Source organism: Branchiostoma belcheri, unplaced genomic scaffold (genome assembly GCF_001625305.1).
Source record: "Branchiostoma belcheri isolate BF01 breed outbred unplaced genomic scaffold, Haploidv18h27 scaffold4, whole genome shotgun sequence".
NCBI lineage: Eukaryota > Metazoa > Chordata > Leptocardii > Amphioxiformes > Branchiostomatidae > Branchiostoma > Branchiostoma belcheri.
The window spans coordinates 4711234-4734404 of record NW_017804020.1 but is presented as its reverse complement, the minus strand read 5'-3'; the positions used below and the strand labels follow the sequence as shown (position 1 = coordinate 4734404).

Here is a 23171-nt window from a genome sequence, read left to right as displayed (position 1 = left end):
TTGGTGGAGAATAAGGTCAAGCCATGTTTGAAAAAGACATCTGAAACCTCAGGTCTTTGAAGAATGGGCACTGGGACATCATTGCTGGTGTTGGATCAGCCCAATATGTTTAAGAGAAACTATGATTTGCCACATTTGAAATTCAAGCATTCTGACCCGATTTGGGCAAAAACTTTAATCTTTGACAGTGTTTAATATCTAATGCAGTGGCTTGTGATTTTCTACATTTCATCCCAGGTGTTTGTTTGTGTGAATCCCTGTCAATATCCCTGTTGTCTCTTATGCATGTGCATGTATATGATACATACTGTCATATAATGTAATTTATCATCCCTAATGTGTGTGTGTATCTATTTTTCCCCTAATATATCCCCTTATGTACAACCTATGTATTAGCCTAGATATATTGTGCAGTTCCTCCAGCAAGAGAAAATTCATAATCAATATTCAATGAAAGTTAACATACACAGTCATGATATTTAAAAAATCTGAAACATTTTTTTCATAATAATATTCGCATTTCTCAAAAAGTCAGATATGAAACTTAAACATGGAGAATGTTATAAACATACTAGTTTTTGTATGTCTAGCACAATACATAGAATGTATGACTGTATGTACTGTCCATGTTATCACACATGTACATGTTGTCCTTGACTGGCCTCTAACCACAATCTCTTTTCTGCTGCTCTTCTCTGTCTGCTCTCAGCTCAATCTGGAAAAGGAGGAGGTGAATGTTGTTTCATGCTCTGTTCTGTCTGTAACAGTGTCTTAAGGCTGTTAAGCCATGTTCCTATGCTGTAAACTTGAGTGTCTTCAACACAAATGTCTTAAAGTAGGTGTGTGCAGCATGCAATGTTTGTCTATGTTGAAAGGTGAAGTTGGTAAGGCCCACCAAAAATTATTTTCTCACTCAGTAGACCATGGTAAGATAGACTGTAGGGCAATTTTATTTTCTGTGCTGAAAAGGGATCACATTTTGTGAAACGCCCTTTGAACAATTCTGTCTTCTGGTCTACCTGTCCCTGGTGCTGAAAGTGTACTTGTTATTATTGTGGCCTTCCTATCAAAGATGCCCACTGTCTACTGTCTAAAGGTGGCCACTGTTACTTCAGGCAGCAAAATTTCAATGTTTAATAGATTATTGATTGATTGATTGATTGATTATGTCCACCCATGTTTTAATCACTTTTAAACTGGCAGAGGACGAGTATACTTAAAGTTCTTTGGTCCACAACAGATTTTAGTTAATGCTTATTCATTATTGATTGATTGACTTATTGATTGATTTTGTACACCTGTGTAGCTTCTAAAACACTAAGGTGATAGTATTTTATCTCTACAAGAGATTGTAGTTATTGGTTATTGGTCATTGTTTGACAGACTGGCTAATTGATTGATTGATTGATTGATTGATTGATTGACTGATTGATTGATTGATTGATTGATTGATTGATTGATTCTGTACTCCTGTGCAGTCCCCGCCACCAAACCGGCAGGGGACCAGGATAGTCAAAGTTCTGTCTCCACAACAGACATGCAGGGAGAGGAGGTTCCCACCAAGAAGCGTTTGGATGATGTCATCCGTCTGGCAGAGCTTTGTATTGACGTGTTACAGCAGAATGACGAGCATTATGCAGAGGTAGTCTTACTTTTCCAACATTTCACTGGTTATCCTTCTTTTGTGGTGCGCTCACATTTGTTGGAGGTCGTCATACGATTTTGATGTTGTAGAGTTTTCAAGCAAGCTGGGACAGAGCCAACTATCCAGAGAATGCCCTCAGTTTACAATCATATGATGATTGTACAACAAATGCAACTAGGCCCTATGTTCTGATTGCATTCCTTGTGCGGTCAGCAAGGAATGAATCACTTTGGGCCATTGTCCTTTGTAGCTGACATTGAGCCGATGGGCTTGTGCATGTGTGGAAGGAACACACCTTGAGCATGTTTAGAAATCCTTTTTGATAGTATGAAAACTCCTGGAATGTATGACTCTTCCTAGGAGGATTATATTTGTAGTTATCTGGCTAAGTATGCTGCATGTCAGTTCAGGATATAAGATATGTCCTGTCTTGATACATTCAGAATGAGTATGAGGTGATTCTTATAGTAACAAAACTACATTTTACCAGGCATGTCAGCATCTTGTCAGAGAAAAGGAAGGAAAGCAAGAAAGTCAAAATACAGACTGCCTTGCCTTTTGCCATAAGTCTATTGCTGAATTTCAGTGACACAAAAGGCTCCGGGTGCAAAGTTACCAGATCTGCCAACACCTGCCACCTCTTGCATCCTGTGTTACCCCCATGTGCATGGTACAACAATAGTGCTTGCCAGATCTGTTCCACATACAGTGGCAAAGCCATACCAATTATTTCTTCTTCAATTTTGGAGTAATAAGGACCCAAAAAAATGCAAGAAACTTTGTTGAATATTAGACTACACTGTAATTTGTGGTCAGATACAATGAAGTCATTTCAGAATCTATGTGTCTTACTACTTTACTCCAACGTTAGGAAATTTCAAACTCAGCATGTGTTTGAAAGGTATTCACTGAATTATTTTTCACAAAATGTTTGTGTCCACTTTAGCTCTGATTGTTCTCTGAAAGTTTAGAGTAGAAAAATTGGCATGGCCTGTCACTCCGTACAACTGTCCCCACAAATGTATTGTATACACCCTTTGTCTGCTGTTACTGTCATGCTTTGATAAAACAAGGCTGTACTGACTTGTATCTTGCACCCCCTCCCCGCCTGACGCTTGTGTTCCAGGAAGGGAAAGAGGTATGTCACTCTCTCAGACTGTCCATCTAAATGGCTCCTCTGCATGCCCACTGATGACGTTACCAACTACATTTAGCATTCAACTAAAAATCCGTTTCAAAATTTAAAAGGGGAGCTGAATTTTGACTGCTTACTTTGTGGGACTTTTTTTTCTATTTTGTGTGTGTGCCCACATGTATTTTAAAATTTCCTGTTATTACATTTTCATGGATGTAGTTACTCATTTCCTTGTTTTTACCAACCTGACAGCAATGGTATAGTCTATGATAAAGATGTTTTTTTACAAGTTTTTTTTTTTTACAACATTTCTACACACAACCCACCAACCAGTAGCTACTATCAGAGCAGATATGCATGTAACTAACCTGGATGGTACCTATAGCTAGGCTACGCATTTCCTACTTTAAATATTAATGATGTGGGAAGCTTGAGATGGCAAAAAGTCACTTATGTTGCTATTTTAGGGGTTTTATGTTCCATTAAGGCAGGCATTAAGGCCAAATAATTTAATAACATGTACCGTATTTCTTTTTCAACTTGCTTTGTTTATAATTTCATAAAAGAAACTAACATACTAGTAGTCAAATTTTTTGCTGATTGGCCAATTTAACACTTCCAAACTGATACTACAGGAATAATTTAAAATTTGTGATTTACTTTCTCAGTGTTAAGCTTTACAAAATGCAGAAACATGTATAACATGACATGGGATACAAATTACGGTTTTATTTTAGATGTGGAGATTTTCAATGAAATGAAATGTATCTTTATATAAGAAGACCCTCGGGGTCACAGGGGAGTCATTTAGACCATGTAACCTTCCATACAAAAACCAAAACTATGTTTTTTTTCTCTCTTCCTCCTTTCTCTCACTCTCTCTTTCTCTCTCCCTTTCTCATGCTTGACCATTTCGTGTTGCCATGTTACTGCTTTCCATGTGCTTCTCGTTTTCAGGTGGACAACAGAAATTATTTCTGTCATTCTTTAGTTACCTGGAAATCTCATAAGATCATTGTCATCATGTAGAAACAAGGTTGAGTTAGACTTGATAATAATTTGATAGTGGCTAGCTTTACTATTGGAAACACAGAATTCTTACTGTTTATACAAACATGTAGAAAAACAATTGGCATTAGTGTAATTTACTCGTTGTTTTAAGGTATTTTGGAAAGTAGAGTATATTTTCATAGGTCTAGGAGGTTCAAGGGCTGTTCTTCATTTCTTTTCTTTCAGTTCATGAACTCTGTTGGCAACTTAGATTTCTGTTTCATTTCTTTTGGTACAGACAGTAAGTTTCTTTGTTATGGTCTCAGTTTTTGCTCAGTTTTGCATTAACATCTTGAATCAAGATATTGCAGGCCTGATTTTTCTTAACAAGGCATGGACATTATATGTAACATGCATATGTGAAGTTTGCAAGCATGGAGAATCTCCATGTTTCTATGTTGTACTGAGTGCAATTTGATGTTTATGTATGATTGTTAGCTCTAACTTTACTTTTTGTTTATGCAACACTTGTGCATGCAGCAAGAAAAGGTCAAATTGAATCAGTTTGTATATTTTAGTTTAAAACTATCAAAATTCTGCTTGTAATAATAAGGCTGTACTTTGTTTGCATGAGATTACAGTTTATATTCTGTGGGGGTTTGCTAACAGTCTTGTAGATATGATTATCATAACAAGTGCAAATTGAAATAGGTTTCAAACACTTAGATGTAGTACCCTGCATTATCTGTGGCTTTTGTTAGGCCAAAATGATGAAATTAGATGTGTAGAAGATGCTATGAGCTATGTGTTACTTTACAGGTGAAAATGTAGGAGTGGATAAAGATACCTGATACATTTCTTCATATTTCATTTTGTTGCAGTCTAAGTACTCAAGATTCAAAACTGTAAATTTAGGAAATATTTTTCTTTCACTATTACATGTAAATAACATGACTTAAAATCTAGTGCTTCCAGTTTTAATTTACCTCGTACTGCCAGCTTACCTGTTGTCTTTCATAATGCCTTGTTATCTTGCCTCCCTTCTGAAGGCATTTGCCTGGTTCTCAGACCTGTTGGCTGAACACAAGGAAATCTTCTGGTCATTATTCCAAGTAGACATGGATTCAGCACTTGAAGTTCAACCCCCCGACTCTTGGGATAGCTTCCCACTCTTCCAACTCCTCAATGACTACTTAAGACAGGACGGTAAGGTGTCTTAGCATGTTTTACATATATTCTGGTATGTCAAGGTTCAAAATACATATATCATGTCATTTTTCCATAGTTACAAATCGAGCAACTCAGCTGTATATTATGGTTCCATTATTTGCAATCTGGCAACATCTGAAAATGGCATCTTTTCACAACTTCTTTCTTTCTTCTTCTGTGTCTACATGTAGTTCAAGTTCCTTTTTAGAAAGCAGTTACTGTAGCAGATTTTAACAAATCAAAGAAAATTGCTGTAAATCTGCCTTTTTTCCTTGCTCTGCACCCCAGAAAACCTGACCGGCGGGAAATTCCACAGCCACCTCCGAGAGACATTTGCCCCAATGGTGGTGCGTTACGTCGACCTAATGGAGTCCTCGATAGCGCAGTCCATCCACAAGGGCTTCGAGCGGGAAACGTGGCTGCCGCAGGGGTAGGGCTTGCATGGTCGCCAAAGAAACTTGGTGTCAAGAAATAAACTCCAGATCCAACACAGCAAAGAGTGACTCATTAGATTCTTTGCCATCTCTACGGTCATCTTCAGGTTAGGATGACCAAATTGGTGACATGACATTAGCAATTGATCAATTGTACCCAGATGCATACATGTAGGAACTTTGACCACTTGCTGACACTGTTTGGTTCTACATGTACATGTACATGTAAGTGATAATGGTCATTCCAACCCGAAGAAGGCTGGTGAGCTGGCAGGAAATCTGGTGTTTTTTGTCATTGTTCTGTTAGATCTGAGCTTATTTCTTGACAATGTCAAAATGGTTTTAATGACGTAATTTCCACCACACTCCTTTTGATGGCTGAAATGCTGTAGAAATTGCTGAGATGAAACAGCTGTCAGAAGGACTCAGATTGGCAACTATCAGCAGCTAGCCTCTCTGACAAGTGGAGTTTGGTAAGACTGTTGGCAACAGGCCAGGCCATTTATAAAGTTGGGAGTGATATCAGGCTAGTAGGATGTTACTGGGACTCTGTTTCATTTTGGTGAATTTTTTTCAGCATGTCTATAAACTTTATGTTTTTGATACATTAACTAAAACATGTAGGAAAACATTTTCCATTTTCTTGCATTTTTTTCTTTCTACTGTAGTTTTCCACAACACCCCCCAATTTTATGAATGGACTAGCTTCAACATTCACCTCCTAACTGGTCTAGGAAGTAAAAACTTTCTTCAGATCAAGTCAAATGACAACAAAAATAGCCTTGTCTTGTTTTGAACTGCCTACCAACTTATAAAATCATGGCAGTCAAATACATCTCACTGTATGACCTGATGGAAAGTTTTGTGGACAGAAATTTTCATAGGAGTGGAGAAAAAACTTAAATATGCCAAAATTACAGTGTCACCAATGTTACATCCACTCAACTTATATGACACTGTACAAAATTTGCTTGGAGCTGTTGACTTTGATACAGCTCCTTTAATATGCTCTTACCACACTGTGTTAACCTAACCTTCCAAGTTAACTGTTACAGTAGTAACAGCACCCAAACTCCATGATACACTGAAAATCTGCCCACAAGCCTTTCCATAGGGTATTGTACATTCACACAGTCATGTAGCTACTGTAGCTGCATCTGAGCATCTTCATTAGGAAATACCATTAGACACATGGAGTTAAACACACAATATGATTTAATATTAAGAAAAGGAACTAGCATGTTATGCTGCAAATACAAGGTTAAAAGGCATGATACTGCATGAGTGGATCTCCAATGTTAATGACATTTTGTTTGTGCATGTCTGTGTGTTTACTAACTACTGTAGGCAACTAATTTGGATAAAATACTACCATATCAACTAGTGCTAGGTAGGAATGTAGGCCACTTAAACAACTCCATGTTGTCATTCTGTCGACCACTTCATTCTTTGCCCCACTTGTTGCAAAAGGAACTCTGTGTGGATTCACACCTTTCAGTGCAATCTTTTCTCAATATTATATTATAGAAAAGTTTTGTTGTCTGATTATCACCCAGTCTGTTCCTACTTTGAAAAAGGTCACTGATTGATGATGATAAAGATTGTTGGAATTGAGGCATTTTTATCCCTTTTCTTATAACATGTACTATTGAACTTTAATATACTCTCCAAGGCTACCCCTAATGAAGCCAATACAAATTTGTAGAATGGGAAATTTTTAGCATGGAAAATGTACTTGTATATGATGCATGTAGTCTTAGGACATGAAATGTTAAGACATCTGCATGCATTATGTTCTATTAGCAACTCCAAAGCATACATTTTGTATCTCAGAACTTGTATCACTTCTGAATCAGTAATCCACCAGAGTTGCCTTGACCAGTCTCCATCAGTATCCGCATGTGCCTGTACATGTAACATGTAGGCTGTACAATACACTCTTCAGTGAGTAACGTCAGCGTGAACTTTTCTTCCATCCTGGCTGTTTTGCAAAGGCAACGGATCCATTGTGTTTTCTCAGTGTGCTCTCAGCTTCCTGCGCAGCGCTCTAGACAAGCTCTGATAAATGAAAAATATATCAATGGTCATGACTTTCAAACCTTAACCATGCATCTGCCCATCCAATGCTGAAATGAGTTCTCGTTAAATTTTTAGATAGTCTAAATGTGATTCTTCCTGCCAAATATTGGGAATGAAAGCTTAAACATTTTTTTGCTGTGTTTTTTTTTGTGCTACATTTTTGTGTAATACACCAGTTCCATTTTATCATCCCACAAACCTTTTAAAATTTGGCAACATTCTTGACTGCAGCAAAGTTAAAAAAAAAGTATGCATTTTCATTTTTGCATGGTTTTCCATGTATTTAGAAGTGTATCTTGATAACAATATCACACAAAGCATTGTTCTGATGCAAAAGTACATTTTGAAGTTTCCCATGAAAACAGAGCCAGAGGGCTGGTAAACCAGTTAAGCAATGCTGATTCAGATGAAGTTACAAGTTTCTTGAAATCAGCAAGTTGATTACATTACATATATCCATTATGAAAACTATTCCATTTTGCAATCAAATACAAGACTATCCGTCTCTACATCTCCGTTTGAAGTGTACAGTTCCCGCAGTTTATTTATAGACACACAAGGTTGTGTGATAAAAAGACCCAGCTGTACATTGTGATATCTAAGTGATCCCATGCTGTCTAGAGTGCTGCTGTGCAGGTCATGCCGGCAGCATTGTTACCTTTCTTCTCACATCTTCTCTTTCTCTTCTCTTTCACAGCATTTGAACACAAACAGACCAGGGCAGCTGGGACACCTGAACAATAACTACAGCTACAGTCTTTACTAGCAGAAAACCTACTAGTAGACTTAAACAGATGATTATGATGATTAAACGTTATACTTATAAACACACGTCAAGTTAAACTCATTTCAAACACAAAAAAGGCTTTTTTGGGATGACTGACACATCAGTTAATTTTGATACAAACAGGTATTGCCATTCTTACTCAAGGGTGTACAACTGCATTTCATTAGAATTTTAGTCCGAACAAGAAAATAAAAGTTTCACAATTTTTAAAACCGAAAAATCTATATAAGGTTTTTAGCAAGCTGTTTGCACAATTGACCTTGAGGGGTTCAGCAGGTGTCCCAGCTGACCTGAATGACCAGTGTAACGTTCCGTCAGTGTAGTGTCTGTGTGTCTGACTGTGTCTCTCCCATCTGCACAAAGCGTGAACCTTGGATTACCCGAGGTACCAGTAGACATCCCCATGCTTGGGGCAAGGTAAGACCCGTGACTACGCCCCCAAGTGGTGTAGTCCAGCACTGCAGAGCTGGAAATAGACTTACACAGAAACCATTTCTTGGACATGTCTTTTACAAAATTGAGGATAAATTAGATAGTTACAAAAATGTAGCCCTGGGTCATGAGTCATCATAGTTTTGTGATTAACCAAATGCATTAACTGACATACATTTGTATATCATAACATTTCTTAATCATTTGAAGTTTTTACAATGTAATATTTTATGTTGAAAGACTCAATATTTCAGAGTGCAGGTTTGAAAGAAGAACAGAAGCACTATTATCAATTATCAGATTTTGGTCCCAAATTTCATTATCAAGACCAAATCAAATTTCTAAACAAACCTGCTACCTAGTATTTTGTCAGTAGCAAACTATGCGACACTACACTTCATTTTAAGGTTGACTGAAGGTCCTGAATGTAATTGAAACATGTATTTTTGGATCATTTCTTGCCTTCAGAAAGTCGGACAGTAACTTCAAAATTAAACAATTAAAACTTAGTACTTTCTATGTTAATTTGTATGCTTTGGGACTTGATTTGAATTATATGTTGTCATCTTTGCCCCATGGGTCAACAGTCTCAATTGCAGACTGCCAAACTCCATATTTCATGTCCAAGACAAGGATCTGTGGAAGTATTTCCAGCTGTGTAGTTCATGTCCATCCCTCACCGGCTGGCTGCTAACTGTGACACACACAGCTCTCACATGACCATGTTGAACACCACCACCTGAGTCTGCTCTCACTAATGTAATGCAGGGTCTGTGCATTGTATACAGTCATGTTTCTGACTTTGAAGTGGCCTCTAGCTCCTATTACGTGTTGATCATTGGGTAAAAAAGCAATGTTTGTAACATTGATATTATCCTGGTATACTATGCACAGAGCCTGACATGTAGACTTTACAGTGTCTGTCCCCCCATCTGTCCAACATTCAATGTTGCTAACTTAAAGTTACTGTGAGGCAGAGTAGACCCTACAGAGATCAAAGGCTTTGCGTTTACCATTTCACTACATGTTAGTCTCTTAAGCTTGATCGATGTTTTGGTGTGTTTAGATAAAATGAAACTTTAGTTTCAAGCTATGGTGCACTCGTAAGTTTCTGAAAATCAGGTTGTATGATTGAAATCATCGTTCTTTAATAGCCACAATAAGTTTGAGCAGGAATTTGGTGTTCAAGTAAACACTACTGTAGAAAATTGTAGGTAAATGTAAGAAAAATGGTGTTAAGCTATAAAAAAAAAGCAGCATCAAAGAATGATGAGCCTTGAGTAAAGTAGAGAGGTGCAAGAATTACCTAACTGGTGACATATCTCTGTTGTATAAAATGTTTTCATATAATAACACTAATTATGAACAAGTCTCAAATTTACATGTATGTCTTAGTTGGTAAGTCAAGTTTAGCGATACAGTACTGTATGTGTGTTGCTGTTTCACTACTCTTGTTAAGCATGATGTTTTGTATCAGCATATAATGGGTTAACTTTGTAGACGGGGCAATGTGTTAAGTTGTTTCAGAGTTTTCTTGATAAGACTTTCTCCAGTCTCTGTACAGGACTTTCTTAAAGGTTTGCACTTTTCATAATAAATTGTTAACAGTTGTAACACTTTTGTTGAGATACTGTTTCATGCGCAATCCTTTTCTTCATGAGACCCTTTTACAAATGTCCTTCCACCTTGATGCGAGGTTTGCCTGTTCTTGTTGCAGTAATGGTTGTGAGACCAGTGAAGACGTTCTGTGGAAGCTTGAGGCTCTGCAGAACTTCATTAAGGATCTCCACTGGCCCGAGGAGGAGTTCGGGAACCACTTGGAGCAGAGACTGAAGCTGATGGCATGCGATATGATCGAATCGGCCATTCAAAGGTCAGCTAGCCTTGCTTGATGGTCAGACCTGTTTGTTTCTGAATCAATTTAAATTTGTACAAATTGACCAAAATAACTAAATCAGCCTTTAAAACATATTAGGCCTTGACATTGTTGCCCCTTCCTCCAGGACTCAGAAGTCTTTTGAGAACAGGCTGAAGCGAGGACGAGACAGCCCAGACTTCAGGATGGCCGTAGAGGCCTGCACCATGATTAACGTAGTGTTTGACGCTAAGAAAAAGGTACTTATTTACAATTGCATTCTAATGTTATTGTTCTAATGTTTTTTAAAAACTTCTTTGCAATTTGGACCCAGTCAACATCAATGTATCTAAGTGAAGATCAATTACTGTTTTTGTTACTCTTAGGAGAGGAAAGTTGAATAACTTACCAAGTTGTAGAAGGTTGAAGTTCAGATCCAATACAACCTGAACCAAAACTGGACAAGTGTTAAACATTATTGCCCTGATGAAGGCAACAGGTGGTCATCAAAATGTTGAATCATTTAACCCACTTGTTGAATAAAGAACCATGTTCTTAATTAATATACAAAACTAGTGTGAGTTATAAACGTTTTGTTACTTTGTTACTGATAACAGGCAGATGGTCTTTCTGGGGTACAGGAACATTTAATTTACATCATGTAGCAATGTTGCAGTAAATAAAGCAATGAATAGCATAGCTTGCTGATGTTTTTTTCCACCTTTACTGTCCAGTCCACCCAGCTGTGCTTCTACAAGAGCCCGGATGGACAGCGGCACAACTACCACACCAAGATCGATGACTTCCTGGAGAAGGTCTATAACGAGATGATTAGCACCCTGGTGGCAAAGGTACATGTTAGCAGGGGAATGAATAGTTACATGGACAAGTGAGTGGTTTAGTGAACAAGGTAGTGTGAGAGTGTACCCAAGAGCCAGTGGGTGAGGTCTTTCAGATGACAATGACAGGAAGTGGCCGAGGTCATGGTCTTGACTTTAAATCTCAGCTACTCATGATCGTGACAGTGGTGGAAAGTGTACTTTGGGTCGGGTACATGTCTTTTCACCCTCACAGTTTTAAAGCTTAGTTCTAATATTCCCTGACACTTTGAGGGTTAAATTTTCACCTTGCAATTTGCCCCTGCAGATGGTGACAGTGGTGGAGAGTGTCCTAGCCAAACTAGCCAGGTATGACGAGGGCACGCTCTTCTCATCCTTCATGAACTTTGGAGCATCGCTCCGGCAGAAGGCGCAGAATATCACCGGCAAGGAGGTGGGGAGCCTGCTGTCTTATTGTTTGTTCTGTTGTTCAAAAGATGTAATTCACCACAGATACATGTATGGACTTTAGGCATCAGTCTCCTCCCATTGTTAAGTCCTAAACCAAAAATCAAAATCAACTTTGGGTAAACTAAGTTTGTGAAGGTTGCTTTTTAGGGGTTGGAATACAGTATGTTTGGAATTATGTTATTTAAAATTGATGATGACCTAACTCAGAAGGATGCATTTGGAATCTTGTGCCACTTTGTACTGTACTTTTCTAGCTGCATTGTTGGACCATCTCTTTGATGTGATAGTTTACCTAGTATTTTATCTTAAAGCAACTCAAGACTTTTGGAACATTGCAATTCCCTGTGTTCTTACTTTTGGTCAAAGTGACCATGTTTTCCACTAACCCTACTAATTCCTTATCTGGACAGGAACAGGTGTCTTTTTAACTCCTAAGTAGTAAAGTTCATCACTCTCTGGTGTAATGAAGGCATGCTGTCTGCTGGTACTAACTGGTACACTGTCAAGTTACAGTATGTTTGGAATTATGTTATTTAAAATTGATGATGACCTAACTCAGAAGGATGCATTTGGAATCTTGTGCCACTTTGTACTGTACTTTTCTAGCTGCATTGTTGGACCATCTCTTTGATGTGATAGTTTACCTAGTATTTTATCTTAAAGCAACTCAAGACTTTTGGAACATTGCAATTCCCTGTGTTCTTACTTTTGGAGTGCATCATGTCATAGTATTTGTTCTGTCTTCAACCATGCCATCATGCCAGGAACCACATTTTGTATCAGCACACATGAAGGTTCACCTCTGCATTCTTGACTTCATGCTTTCAACACTGGTCACTTTGAAGTTGGAAAGGTGCTGAAATCAACAAACAACTGAATATTGAACAAATTCCTTTGCACTTCCAGTAAAAGAAATTCAATACAATGCCTTTGATATGCCACACATAACGTTCCAAAGTCAAAGTGACCATGTTTTCCACTAACCCTACTAATTCCTCATCTGGACAGGAACAGGTGTCTTTTTAACTCCTAAGTAGTAAAGTTCATCACTCTCTGGTGTAATGAAGGCATGCTGTCTACTGGTACTAACTGGTACACTGTCAAGTTACTAACATTTTCAGCCTTACCATGTTGTTCTCTGGTTTTTAAATTAATTGGTCACCATTGCATTGGTCATTTTGCAAGAACGATTCCTTCATCTTTTACTTATCTAATTATGCATAAATCATTGATTGAGCTCACTACATGTATATATTTACACAATTTATGATATTTCTGTATTTACCACCGTATCATTTTCTTGTCAAATATCATGTACACATGTATTTGCTATAGGGCCTCATGAATGAGTTTGCAATAATCAAACTTTTTGTTACCTACCCCCTCCCCCAGACCCCAGGGTTAGAGCTGGCAGACTCCTACATGTACTTTGTGCGCATCAACCAGGATATCCTGAGAGACAAGGTTAACGATGAACTCTGGACGCTCAAAGCTTTTGAGGTGAGTCTTTCAGTAGCATCTACATCATCAAAATCATTAACTGTGTGTGCCTGTGGGAGTGTTTGTTTGTTTTGTTACATGTAGGATCTCCATGTGTGTGTGTGTGTTTGTATGTATGTATTTAATACATACAAACACACATACATAGTTTTACACAAATTTTGCAATTCCAATACATACGAATGCAGTGTTGCTACAAATCCTCTGTGCTACTACATTGTATACCCCTGGTGGTTGTCTGTTGCATTATATTGGAAGCAGCTTGCAAAGCCATATGTCTAAGGGGGTGAAGTCTATTGTTTGTTTTAAGCTGTGTTTAACATGCTGATTCCTGTTTCACAGCAATGGTATGTAGCAGCGATGAACATCATTGCTGATTGGCTGAAGGAGCGGCAGGACATCCAGCTGCACATCTATCAGCTCATCACTCTCATGAGGATGTCCAAGGTAAATATCCTGTCTGTCTCTCTGTTAGTAGGAGACCCTATACATTCAGAATTTCACTGAGGGGAATGTCCAGTGTATCTTGTCTGTTTCAGTGTTTTGGACACATAAGGGTAGTCCCTCCAGCCAAACAGGGCTGATTTCCAAGGGAGCCCATGCAGGTTAACGTAATGCAAACATCATAGATAAGCCATAGATAGGACTTATCAGGTGCGCAGTTTCCATGTTGGTTTTCAAGGACAGCATTATTTCTGTACATCTGAGAACCCACAAATTGAATCGGAGAATCTGAAGGCTTAAAAATTCTTTTTGTCTACTTTCAGAAAATGTTCCGTGACTTTGAGCTGCAGGGAGTCATGCCAAACACAATCAACTGCGATTCATTTCAAACCGTGAAGAAGCGGCTCCTTATGGAGGAGTCCTTCCACGCAATGTCAGAAAACGCCCACCAACTCAACGCTGCTGACTCTCTCAGAGAGGACGACACTGATGACGAGGATATGTAAGGGCGACTCTCATTGGTTGACGCAGTTACAAGACTCAATGTGATTGGCTGCAGCAAAGACAAATCACCAATAGCATTACTCAATGTGGTTTTGGACGTATTGACAGGTGTCTAAACAAGAGAGTGGCTCTGATTGGTCTCATGCAGTGTATGTTAGATATCTCATTGAATGTGAGCAGCTCTGAACTATTTCTGGTTGGTTCATGAGCTTGGCACCAGCCAATCAGGGCTCTGCTTGAAACTGGACACATTTCCATGTAGTGCATTGTCAGATGTCTGTGTTACAAAAATTGTAGTTGTTGTTAAACATATGTGTCTGTACAAGCTACAAAGCAATCAATTCTTAAATGTAGAGAGACTGTCCTATGCAATGTTATTGTTATAGACTTCTAATGTCCAAAACTGAATTAGACAGGCTCTATTTTAGAAATGCCACAATGTTTCTTGTTACAGAGTTGGCAGGCCCCAGCACTCTAGACTAACACTTTGGCAAGAACTTCACATGTAATAGTGTTGGGACTAAAGTTTTTTTTACCATAGTGTATAATTATGTTTCATATTATAAAGTTGAACACATTTGTAAACAGAAGTCTTTTCAGCTCAATATCTTTTCTGATGTTTCACAAAGGAAACACTCTCTAGAAACTTGTTTTAGACCAAAATCTTCACATAACAGAATGAGATTTGCCTGTTGATGATGTCAAAATGATGAAACATTCTGATGTGTGCGAAATTTCAGTTGCAATAGAAAACAGAGAATTGTTTCTTTTTTGTTGCTGTTGTTGGTTTTGGAGAGAAATCTTAGCCAGTGTGCCATCCTACAGGGGGAGTAGGATGACCCAGTTATCTATATAGGAAGGCACCCAGGCTGGTCAGTAATCTAGCAAGGAAATGTGAAAACTGCCACTCCAAGCAACTCAAAAAAGTAATTGGAACATATGCCATGACAAGTGGAATTTGTTGCCATTTTGAGAAAAAAAGTGTTAGTTTTGAGTGCTGGCTACGGCGTGACACATTTATTAAATGTATGGAAGGGCTTCAAGGGTGAACTCCATGGAGGTTCAGGTTTCTGCATCTTGTGCAGAAAGGACCAGAAAACTTGGCAACAGATTCATGGAGCAAGGATTGTAGTTACACATGTGGGGCGATGCACTGGGCTTGGTGTGCACAAGAGCTAAGAATTCTGTTTTATGTTTGGGATCTTGTCGCCATTATTGCTTTTGCATGTCCAACCAAATGAAAAGAGATTACCAGTAAATGGTGTTTATATGACAAATGTAAATTTGGTGCAAAAGCTACTAAATATTTAAATACCCATGAACTCCAACTTTTTTTTACAATTTTTTAAATAGCAATCACTTCTGAAGCTTCAGGAGCGTGTTAATTTTTTAACTGTTTAAAGGGAACTTCTGGGTTTTATAGTGAAGACAACATTCACCATCATTCTTTAATTCAGTTGTCATAACAACAATAACACATCTGTTACTTTCCAAGTAAATGTTTTTTCATCCTCTCAAAGTTTGTTTTAGATGATTTAATTTTTTGTGACCCAATTTGAACAAATTTGTTGCATTTTTTTGTAAATTCCAATTTGTAGTGTTATCAATCTTTCATCATATTTTGTCCACAGTCGACAAGTGTTTTGAAAGTGTTCATACTGAAGTGGTATATTTTCAAGCTTCAGTTGGGCAACGATGAGACAGGTTTTAAATCCGTACTGGAAAACAGCCCAAAATAAGATTTTTGCAGGGCAAAGATGTTTTTATTTCCTTTTTATTATCACTTCATAGCCCTTTGTCAGTTGTGTACATGCATGGATTTATGTACAGAGCCATTATAAGCTATAAAAGATTAAAATGAAATGAGAAAACATGCATGTCATAGAAACTTAAGTTCAAATTCTTCTGTAAAATGTATGACAAATGTTTGTTAATCAGGACATTTGGCATTAGTATGTCATCATAACTTTATGAGGTATTTTATCAACAAAAGGTTGTTTTAGATCCACATGGATGTTTATGTCCATTTTGTCCATTTTATTAAATCAACGTCTTTAGCATGGAGCAAACCAAAGCTGTAGATGTAGCCATGAAGTTGTACAGCAGTATCTTGTTATCATGCTCTTGTAACTATTATAAAAGTATGGAGATGTTTTAGATACCATATATTATACTAGACCTTATGAATAACTTGAAAATTGTATGTTATGTAATATTATGTTGATATCACAATTTTAAATGTCACAATTTTATTTGTAAATAGACTGAAGATACATCATCATGTAAAAGTTACAAAAGAGATTTTACTTCAGTCATACAATGCAGTTATTCTGTAAAGTCACAATATGAAGAATACTGCTTTTAAAAGAATTCCTGCACATTATGTTTGTACAGAATAATAATGGTGCATCTTTAGATATCTCCGGACTAAAGCTGACTTATTCTAGGATGTACAAAATTTAGCTGTAGCCTTTAGAATATATAGCAAGTACACTTACCGTTCTCTGCTGTGTTATGTTAGGATTGTTAAAGGAGTGAGGAGGCTTGTTGGCAGGTAGAAATATTTCCACTGTGCTTCACCCATGTCTGAGGGGTTAGTACAACTACATATTTCTCTTATTCGTATTTCATACTCCAAAAATATTTATTTGTAAGACTCCTTGCAAATGAATAAGAAAACTACAGCCATTTTTACATCCAGAATCAGTCGACATACAACATATCCTAATTTCTTTAACAAGTCATCATCTACACTGTTTTATTCATTTTGTTTGAATAGCAAATGATTGTTGAAAGATCGGCCTAAAGATGTACATTCACAGCTACACTTAGAGTTTTAACCCTTAAGACCATTTTGTAAAATAACTGCCCACATGCATGGGTGAACCATTGCTGGTGAACATGTTTTTTACTGACTGTAGACAGGAACGCCGACTGTAGAGTTGTTGACTGTGGAGACGTCACATCACCAATGGTGCTAGAGTTGCAGTAGGCCAGGAGTAGAGAGGGTCCATGTAAAATATGAAAATCCAGAGTTCTAAATATGCCTGTTGTAGCTCTTAGAACAAGAGCTCACATCTGTGTTGGGGTTTACAGATATAGCACAAAGGTGTTAAGGTTTGATCTAATACAAGGGGTGTTATATGGTTAGTGGAACAGTTACAATTGTATTTCAATGTGTGCTAGAGCTTAGATTTAAAAACATTTTGCACTATGCCTGTTGTAGCTCTTAGAATGAAAAGATTCATCACGAAAGACAAGTTTCTATGGCCATGGTGAGTGTCCCTTTGCATTGGATCAAACAAAAAAACTTTGTACTATGCCTGCTGTACCTTTTATTCTAGTACATGTGAAGCACTCTGATCTGTACTGCATCATGTCCATGTATTACTGTACACAGTGTCAACAGGCAGCTGACTTTAGCTCTTTTTCTGAGTTTAATTTTGTCTGTAGTTGTTAGAGTAGTTTGATGTGAACGTTTGTAGCCTCTAGATGCCCACGTGTCTCCACTGTCAGCTATGGTGGCTCATGAAAAGTGCTGAAACTAGACGTCAGCCTGTACATACAGACCTTATGGAGAAGGTGAACACTACTCGATATTTATTGTAGAAATTCCGTTTTTGTATGGCAATCTTGGTATATCTGTGTCTGTATATGGCTATTGGTGCATTAAAGGTATGCAACACTTCATGGTTGAGTTTGAATGTTGTAATCTCCATGCTGGTGTTGGAAGGGAAGATCGCACCATTTTCTGATTGTCCTGTTAAGACGTATTAAAAGGCAAACTGTCTCCACTCTGAATACACCAAGTGCTTTTTATCATTGCTGAAATAAGTGTATGCAACATTTCCTGGCTGGGCCTTGGTCATCTCCAAGCAATTGTTAATTACGCAGAAGGAATGATAGTGATGTTTGTTGCCTACTTTGCTTTAAAAGGACCTGTTTCCTTACTGAGGGTGGTGTTCAGCACCAAGGACAGGTTAGTTTCCAGCACCAAGGACAGGTTAGTGTCCTTATTTCATAGACTCTGAGGTATATAAACACATAGTGTCAAGTTTGCCATGGTATCAATTTTCAGCACCAAGGACAGGACTATTTCTTGACTCCACACAGAGTATTACACATTCTCACTGCTGCTTCTGTTTGGCAGCTGTTTTCTTCCCACACAAAACTCGGCAGCAGCACCGACAGCAGAGCCACAGAAAAAGCCCTGCTGCCACCACTGCCACACACAGCAGCGCCACCACGTCCAGCAGGTGGTACTGCAGCAGGCTGAGGTGGCGTGCAGCTGACTTGAGGTGCGGCAGGCCGCCATGTCTGATGACATGTTCGATCCACCAGACGGCACGGTCCATGGGAGACTGCGGCTGGTCTCGCTGGAGCTGTGCCAGCCGTACAGCGTTAGATTTGTACCTGCAAAAACAGGGATAAGCAGAATAATGTCTGCATGACATCCATCAAATGATTGGCTATGTTATAACGTTACAGTTCTATGATAAGTGTCACAGATTGTCAAAATGTCAACTGACGTTTTGTTGTTGGCGACCTCCATGATGGCTTCATAAAGGTCATCCGAGGTCATGGTGAAGATGTCCAGGGTGACTCCCGTTCCCAGGGTCTCCAGGTTGTTGCTGTTCCCATGCTGCTCTGCGAAAGCGGGAACTCTGACCATGGGCACGCCATGGAACATTGCCTCGTACACGGCATTAATGCCACAGTGGGTGATGAACAGACGTGTCTTCGGGTGAGCTGGAAAAAAATTTAAAATGGAGATTCAGTTTGGGGCTAAGCTGAGACAGCAATGCTTGCCCTCCCCCCTTATGTGGTGTTTTACAGCTTCCTTTATTGCCAAATGTCATAATTTCTTTCTTTCCTTACCCAGTAGATCATTCTGTGGGATCCAGTCCATTAACAGGGTGTTCTCTCCGGTGTTTTTTGGCCTTTGACCTTGAAACTTCCAGATGACCTTGAATGGCACCCTTGCCAGGCCTTCAGCCAACATTTCAGCTTTCCTCCTGCCCATGACCTTGGCATAGGACCCAAAGGACAAGACGACCACGCCCGCATCTCCTGAAGACTCCATAAAATCTTCAAGATCCTGACAGAAACGAGTCAAAAGGTTATGTGAGATTTCTGGCAGAGTACGGCAATCTTGGCAGCCACTTTCAGGAAAACCTTTTTTTCTTGGTTCCTATTTGTGGCTTGGATTCTTATTCTACAGGTCTGGAAAAAACATCAGCACCTGTACTTGTTACCATTGAATGAATAGAATCGAGTTTAATGCATCATAATGCTTATGAAGAACAAACCCTGTTCGCACAATAGGAACATTCGCACGATATTAAACAGGCATATCATATCACATACTCAAGCAACTTCTGAGGGAGGTTACCTTAGGCAGGGGGTTGACGGTCTGCACGTGGTACCCCCCTATCTGTACCATGTTGGGCATGAGTGGGTGTGGGGGGTACACGATGGAGTCTTCCCGCATAAGGAACAGGTCTGCCTCTGCCGACAGCTCCACAATCGTCACCTGTAGCATGCTTTAATTTAGTAGTTAGAAGATCTGCTTCTGGACCATATGGTCATGCATTTGAATTCAGACATTCTGAGTTTAGAACCCAAATTGAAGCACTGCTTGTAACATTTATTGTGCTTTTTGGAATGTTTTAAGCTGTTGATGGGGCATTTAAGGAGATCTACACCTTGTAACCACTTGTATTTTGTTCAGTTACCAGTGCTAGCCCTCTGCACCACCGATAGCCTTCGGAAAGTTGTATAGCCCTAGCTGTATGTTATCAAATGAAGTCATGTACTTTTGAAGAACCCTCTTGTACAATTACTCATAAACACACCAGTTTCTACTTACCAAGTCTTACATATACAATGTATCTGTACAAATAAATATAGCTGTCAACCATTTCCATCACAGGACAGCTGAATTTTGTACAACACGTCCCATGAATGCCCTCAAACTATAAACACTCACCTGGTACCCGAGAGCCCGGGATGCGAGCGGATCCATGTTCCCACCATCAGACTGGCTAACAGCCCCATCAGCAGGTGATATCCCAGGTTCTTCAGACTCTGCATGAACCCCGTCCTGTGGGAGTAGTACGTTGCTATGGGAACGGGAACCTGACTGGTGAGGCTCAGGTGTAAGGTCGCGATGGCCGGGGCTTCCATGATGGCGAGCGGAACCTGAAGGCAGTGATGATGATGATCAATCAATAATAGGTAATGACGTGGAGATACCATGTTGACAATAATGACCTTGAGAAGTTATGTTTACAGGTAATGACCTTGAGCAGCCGTGCTAAGATGCTCCCACAGACGGCCATGGGATCTATGATGATGATGTCAAAGTTCATGTCCTTCAACCTGGACAGCAGTTCTTGGTTCTGCAGCAGAGTGTCGCATTCCACCCTGCCGAAGTTGACGGCGTCACCAAAGTTATCAAAGATCATCTTGGCGAACCCAAAGGCAGAGAACTCCTGGGCATCTCCAAGTGAGAATTGGACCTGGAGCTGCATCATTCGATCAAATACATCACCTTCCAGCGGGACCTGGGGAGGCAGAGTACAATTGCTTACGGCATTCTTGGGGCAATCATACAATCATGTATTATGATGCAAAATCTCAAATTCTACATGAAATCAAATGGCAGCCTAGGACGATTGTCCATTAATGATCTAGACATTGCAAAGAGAAGCCAGGGCCGGGTGTCAGACAACAAGAAGACATAAGGACTAAAGACTGGGCAGATGTCACAGCGGGAGGTCTGCTCCTAGCAATCCTTGCAGCATGGCCCGTGGAACATAGATAATGTTACAAGGCAGACCAAACTTATGCTTTCACAGCAGGTGTTCACCTGTACCTGATATTTCTCCAGCCGTATCTTGAGTCGTGTGGGGGAGGTGAGCGCCTTCTGCTGACTGGCGTACAGGTTAGACGGCACTAGGGAAACAACCTCGTGGCCTCTTCTGGATGTGAAATAACATTAGTGTTGCAGACATTAAGTTTCAATGCAGAAATGGAGCAGGTATCAAAATCAGACTAAATACCTGATGCCATGCAGGTACACCATGAGGGTCTGCATGGGGGGTCCTGATTACGCTTTACGCTAAATTTATCAAGGCTCGCAACGCTTTACATTAAATTCCGGGAGGCCGGCTACGCTTTACGCTAAATTCTGGCGCTAAAGTAGTGTCTGTCATCTGCAGATTGGTCTGCCTGGCTGCCTCCTTTATCCCGAGTTGTTCGTCTATTTTGTTTATCAACTAACTCACATTAGTCACTTCGCTGTCTTGAAACACTGACGACTCCACATTGCACCGATACTGGGTCAGCTGCAGAATCGACCCCGTATGCGATAAAATGCACACAATCACGGGCGTCGCGTGAGCCATGGTGGGATTGTAAAACACACATGTACCCAGACAGGCAAGAAAGGGACAGACAAGATGAGGATGCAACTGAGATTGACTCCAGATGTGCTCCCGTCACCCAGCCAATACTGACCAATAATAGCACAGAAGTCCACTGATGTCATGGGTGTTCTCGTGTCCAGGTTAGACAATAGAAATCCTGGGTACGACGTTGACCCAAAATGTCATCCGCTGGTTGCTGGTTCGTCCGCTACGGCTTACGAAAAATGGGAGTCCAGACTACGATTTACGGGGAATTTTAGGCTCGATTACGCTTTACGTGAAATGCGCTGGCTACGCTTTACGGGAAATTTTCGCCTCCTCACTACGAATTACGGTAAATAAAATAACTTCCCTACGAATTACAGTACCAGAAATTAAAAAGGCCCGCCTACGCCTTACGGAAAAGAGCATGCAGACCCTCCACCATGTACTGTGGAGCTACAGGTAAAACTTACCTGATCAAATCTAATACCCTGGTAAACCAGGTAGAGCTACAGGTGAGACCTGAACAAACCTTCACCCAGGTTGTGCTACAGGTGAGACTTACTTGATCAGACCCTCCGCCAGGTAGACCAGGTTGAGCCAGTGACTGCCGCTCGGCCCCATCATTAACACTTTACCGGCCCCGGCACGACCCGTGAGAGTAGAGCACAGGAACAACAACAACATGGAGCGAACGGCCGCCACCTTTCACTCCGTCAACTTTAACCTGCGCTGTTTGGAATGTTAGGCAGCCTTAAATGACCTTCAGTATTTAGTTTGCGACGCATGTTCCTTCCCTTGCATGTATCAAAAGCGACCGTTATTTACTGCTGTTGGTACTGCAGCTGTATCGCACCGCCTTGACGATTACCTGCAGTAATTATTTGGTCACTAGACATCCCCAGTGCCACGTCAAGTCGGCTTTCCTTGAAGTTCTGTTGAGCTTGACAGGCGGTGACTGGTAACCCCCTACCCTGCTTCAGTGGTACAGTCTGAGGGTCATAGTTCGTGGCAGACGAAAAAATTACCGAAAGGTTTGTTTCTACGTTCATTATGTGCGTGTCGTTTACTTTCAATGTGAAACTAATTAGAACATTTATGATACCCGTAGCAAAGCTGTCGGTAGTTGTGTTCATGTCAAAGCCCATGGAATATAACGTGAGATAACAGAAATATGGTTGATGTTTTTGGGGGGAGGGGGCGGATAAAAGACAAAAAGTAGCTTTGAGTAAGAGTAAGATGCGCAAAAGTTAGCCGTGGCATTTACATTCTATGTAATAACTTACTACCACCACATGCATGCAAAGTTGGCGTGTTTCACAACTTTCACTTAAGGAATATGACTACATGTATGGACTAGGAGAGATAATTACATCTTGATCATAATTTAAAGTAAATTGTCTCTTCCAGTAGTTGGTTTTGTGCAGAAAAGTAAGCAAAAACTAAAGGATGTCCA

At 39.7% G+C, this 23171-nt stretch overlaps 2 protein-coding genes across 22 annotated transcripts in view; one reads left to right on the top strand and one right to left on the bottom strand.

The window, feature by feature from the left end:
• The window catches only part of LOC109477317 (calcium-dependent secretion activator 1-like), a 73560-nt gene extending 55569 nt beyond the window's left edge, over positions 1–17991 (top strand). For 4 of the 21 annotated variants that reach the window (XM_019778487.1, XM_019778483.1, XM_019778481.1 and 1 more), the window contains 13 exons: positions 710–730; positions 1479–1642; positions 2772–2783; positions 4820–4976; positions 5268–5409; positions 8643–8696; positions 10429–10584; positions 10715–10826; positions 11301–11417; positions 11713–11838; positions 13248–13355; positions 13698–13802; positions 14123–17991. In XM_019778487.1, the coding sequence (XP_019634046.1) occupies positions 710–730; positions 1479–1642; positions 2772–2783; positions 4820–4976; positions 5268–5409; positions 8643–8696; positions 10429–10584; positions 10715–10826; positions 11301–11417; positions 11713–11838; positions 13248–13355; positions 13698–13802; positions 14123–14305 (1457 nt within the window). In that variant the 3' untranslated portion in view covers positions 14306–17991. The remainder of the gene's footprint in view (positions 1–709; positions 731–1478; positions 1643–2771; positions 2784–4819; positions 4977–5267; positions 5410–8642; positions 8697–10428; positions 10585–10714; positions 10827–11300; positions 11418–11712; positions 11839–13247; positions 13356–13697; positions 13803–14122) is intronic. The other 17 variants (XM_019778499.1, XM_019778495.1, XM_019778494.1 and 14 more) reach the window with 9 other exon arrangements.
• On the bottom strand, positions 16587–22739 carry LOC109477321 (UDP-glucuronosyltransferase 2A3-like). The gene is given in 9 exon segments (XM_019778501.1): positions 16587–18716; positions 18833–19052; positions 19182–19401; positions 19696–19836; positions 20293–20360; positions 20363–20504; positions 20606–20869; positions 21181–21286; positions 22281–22739. Coding segments are annotated over 9 exon segments (1569 nt in total). The 5' UTR covers positions 22403–22739; the 3' UTR covers positions 16587–18430.
• Between the last annotated feature and the right edge of the window lie 432 nt (positions 22740–23171).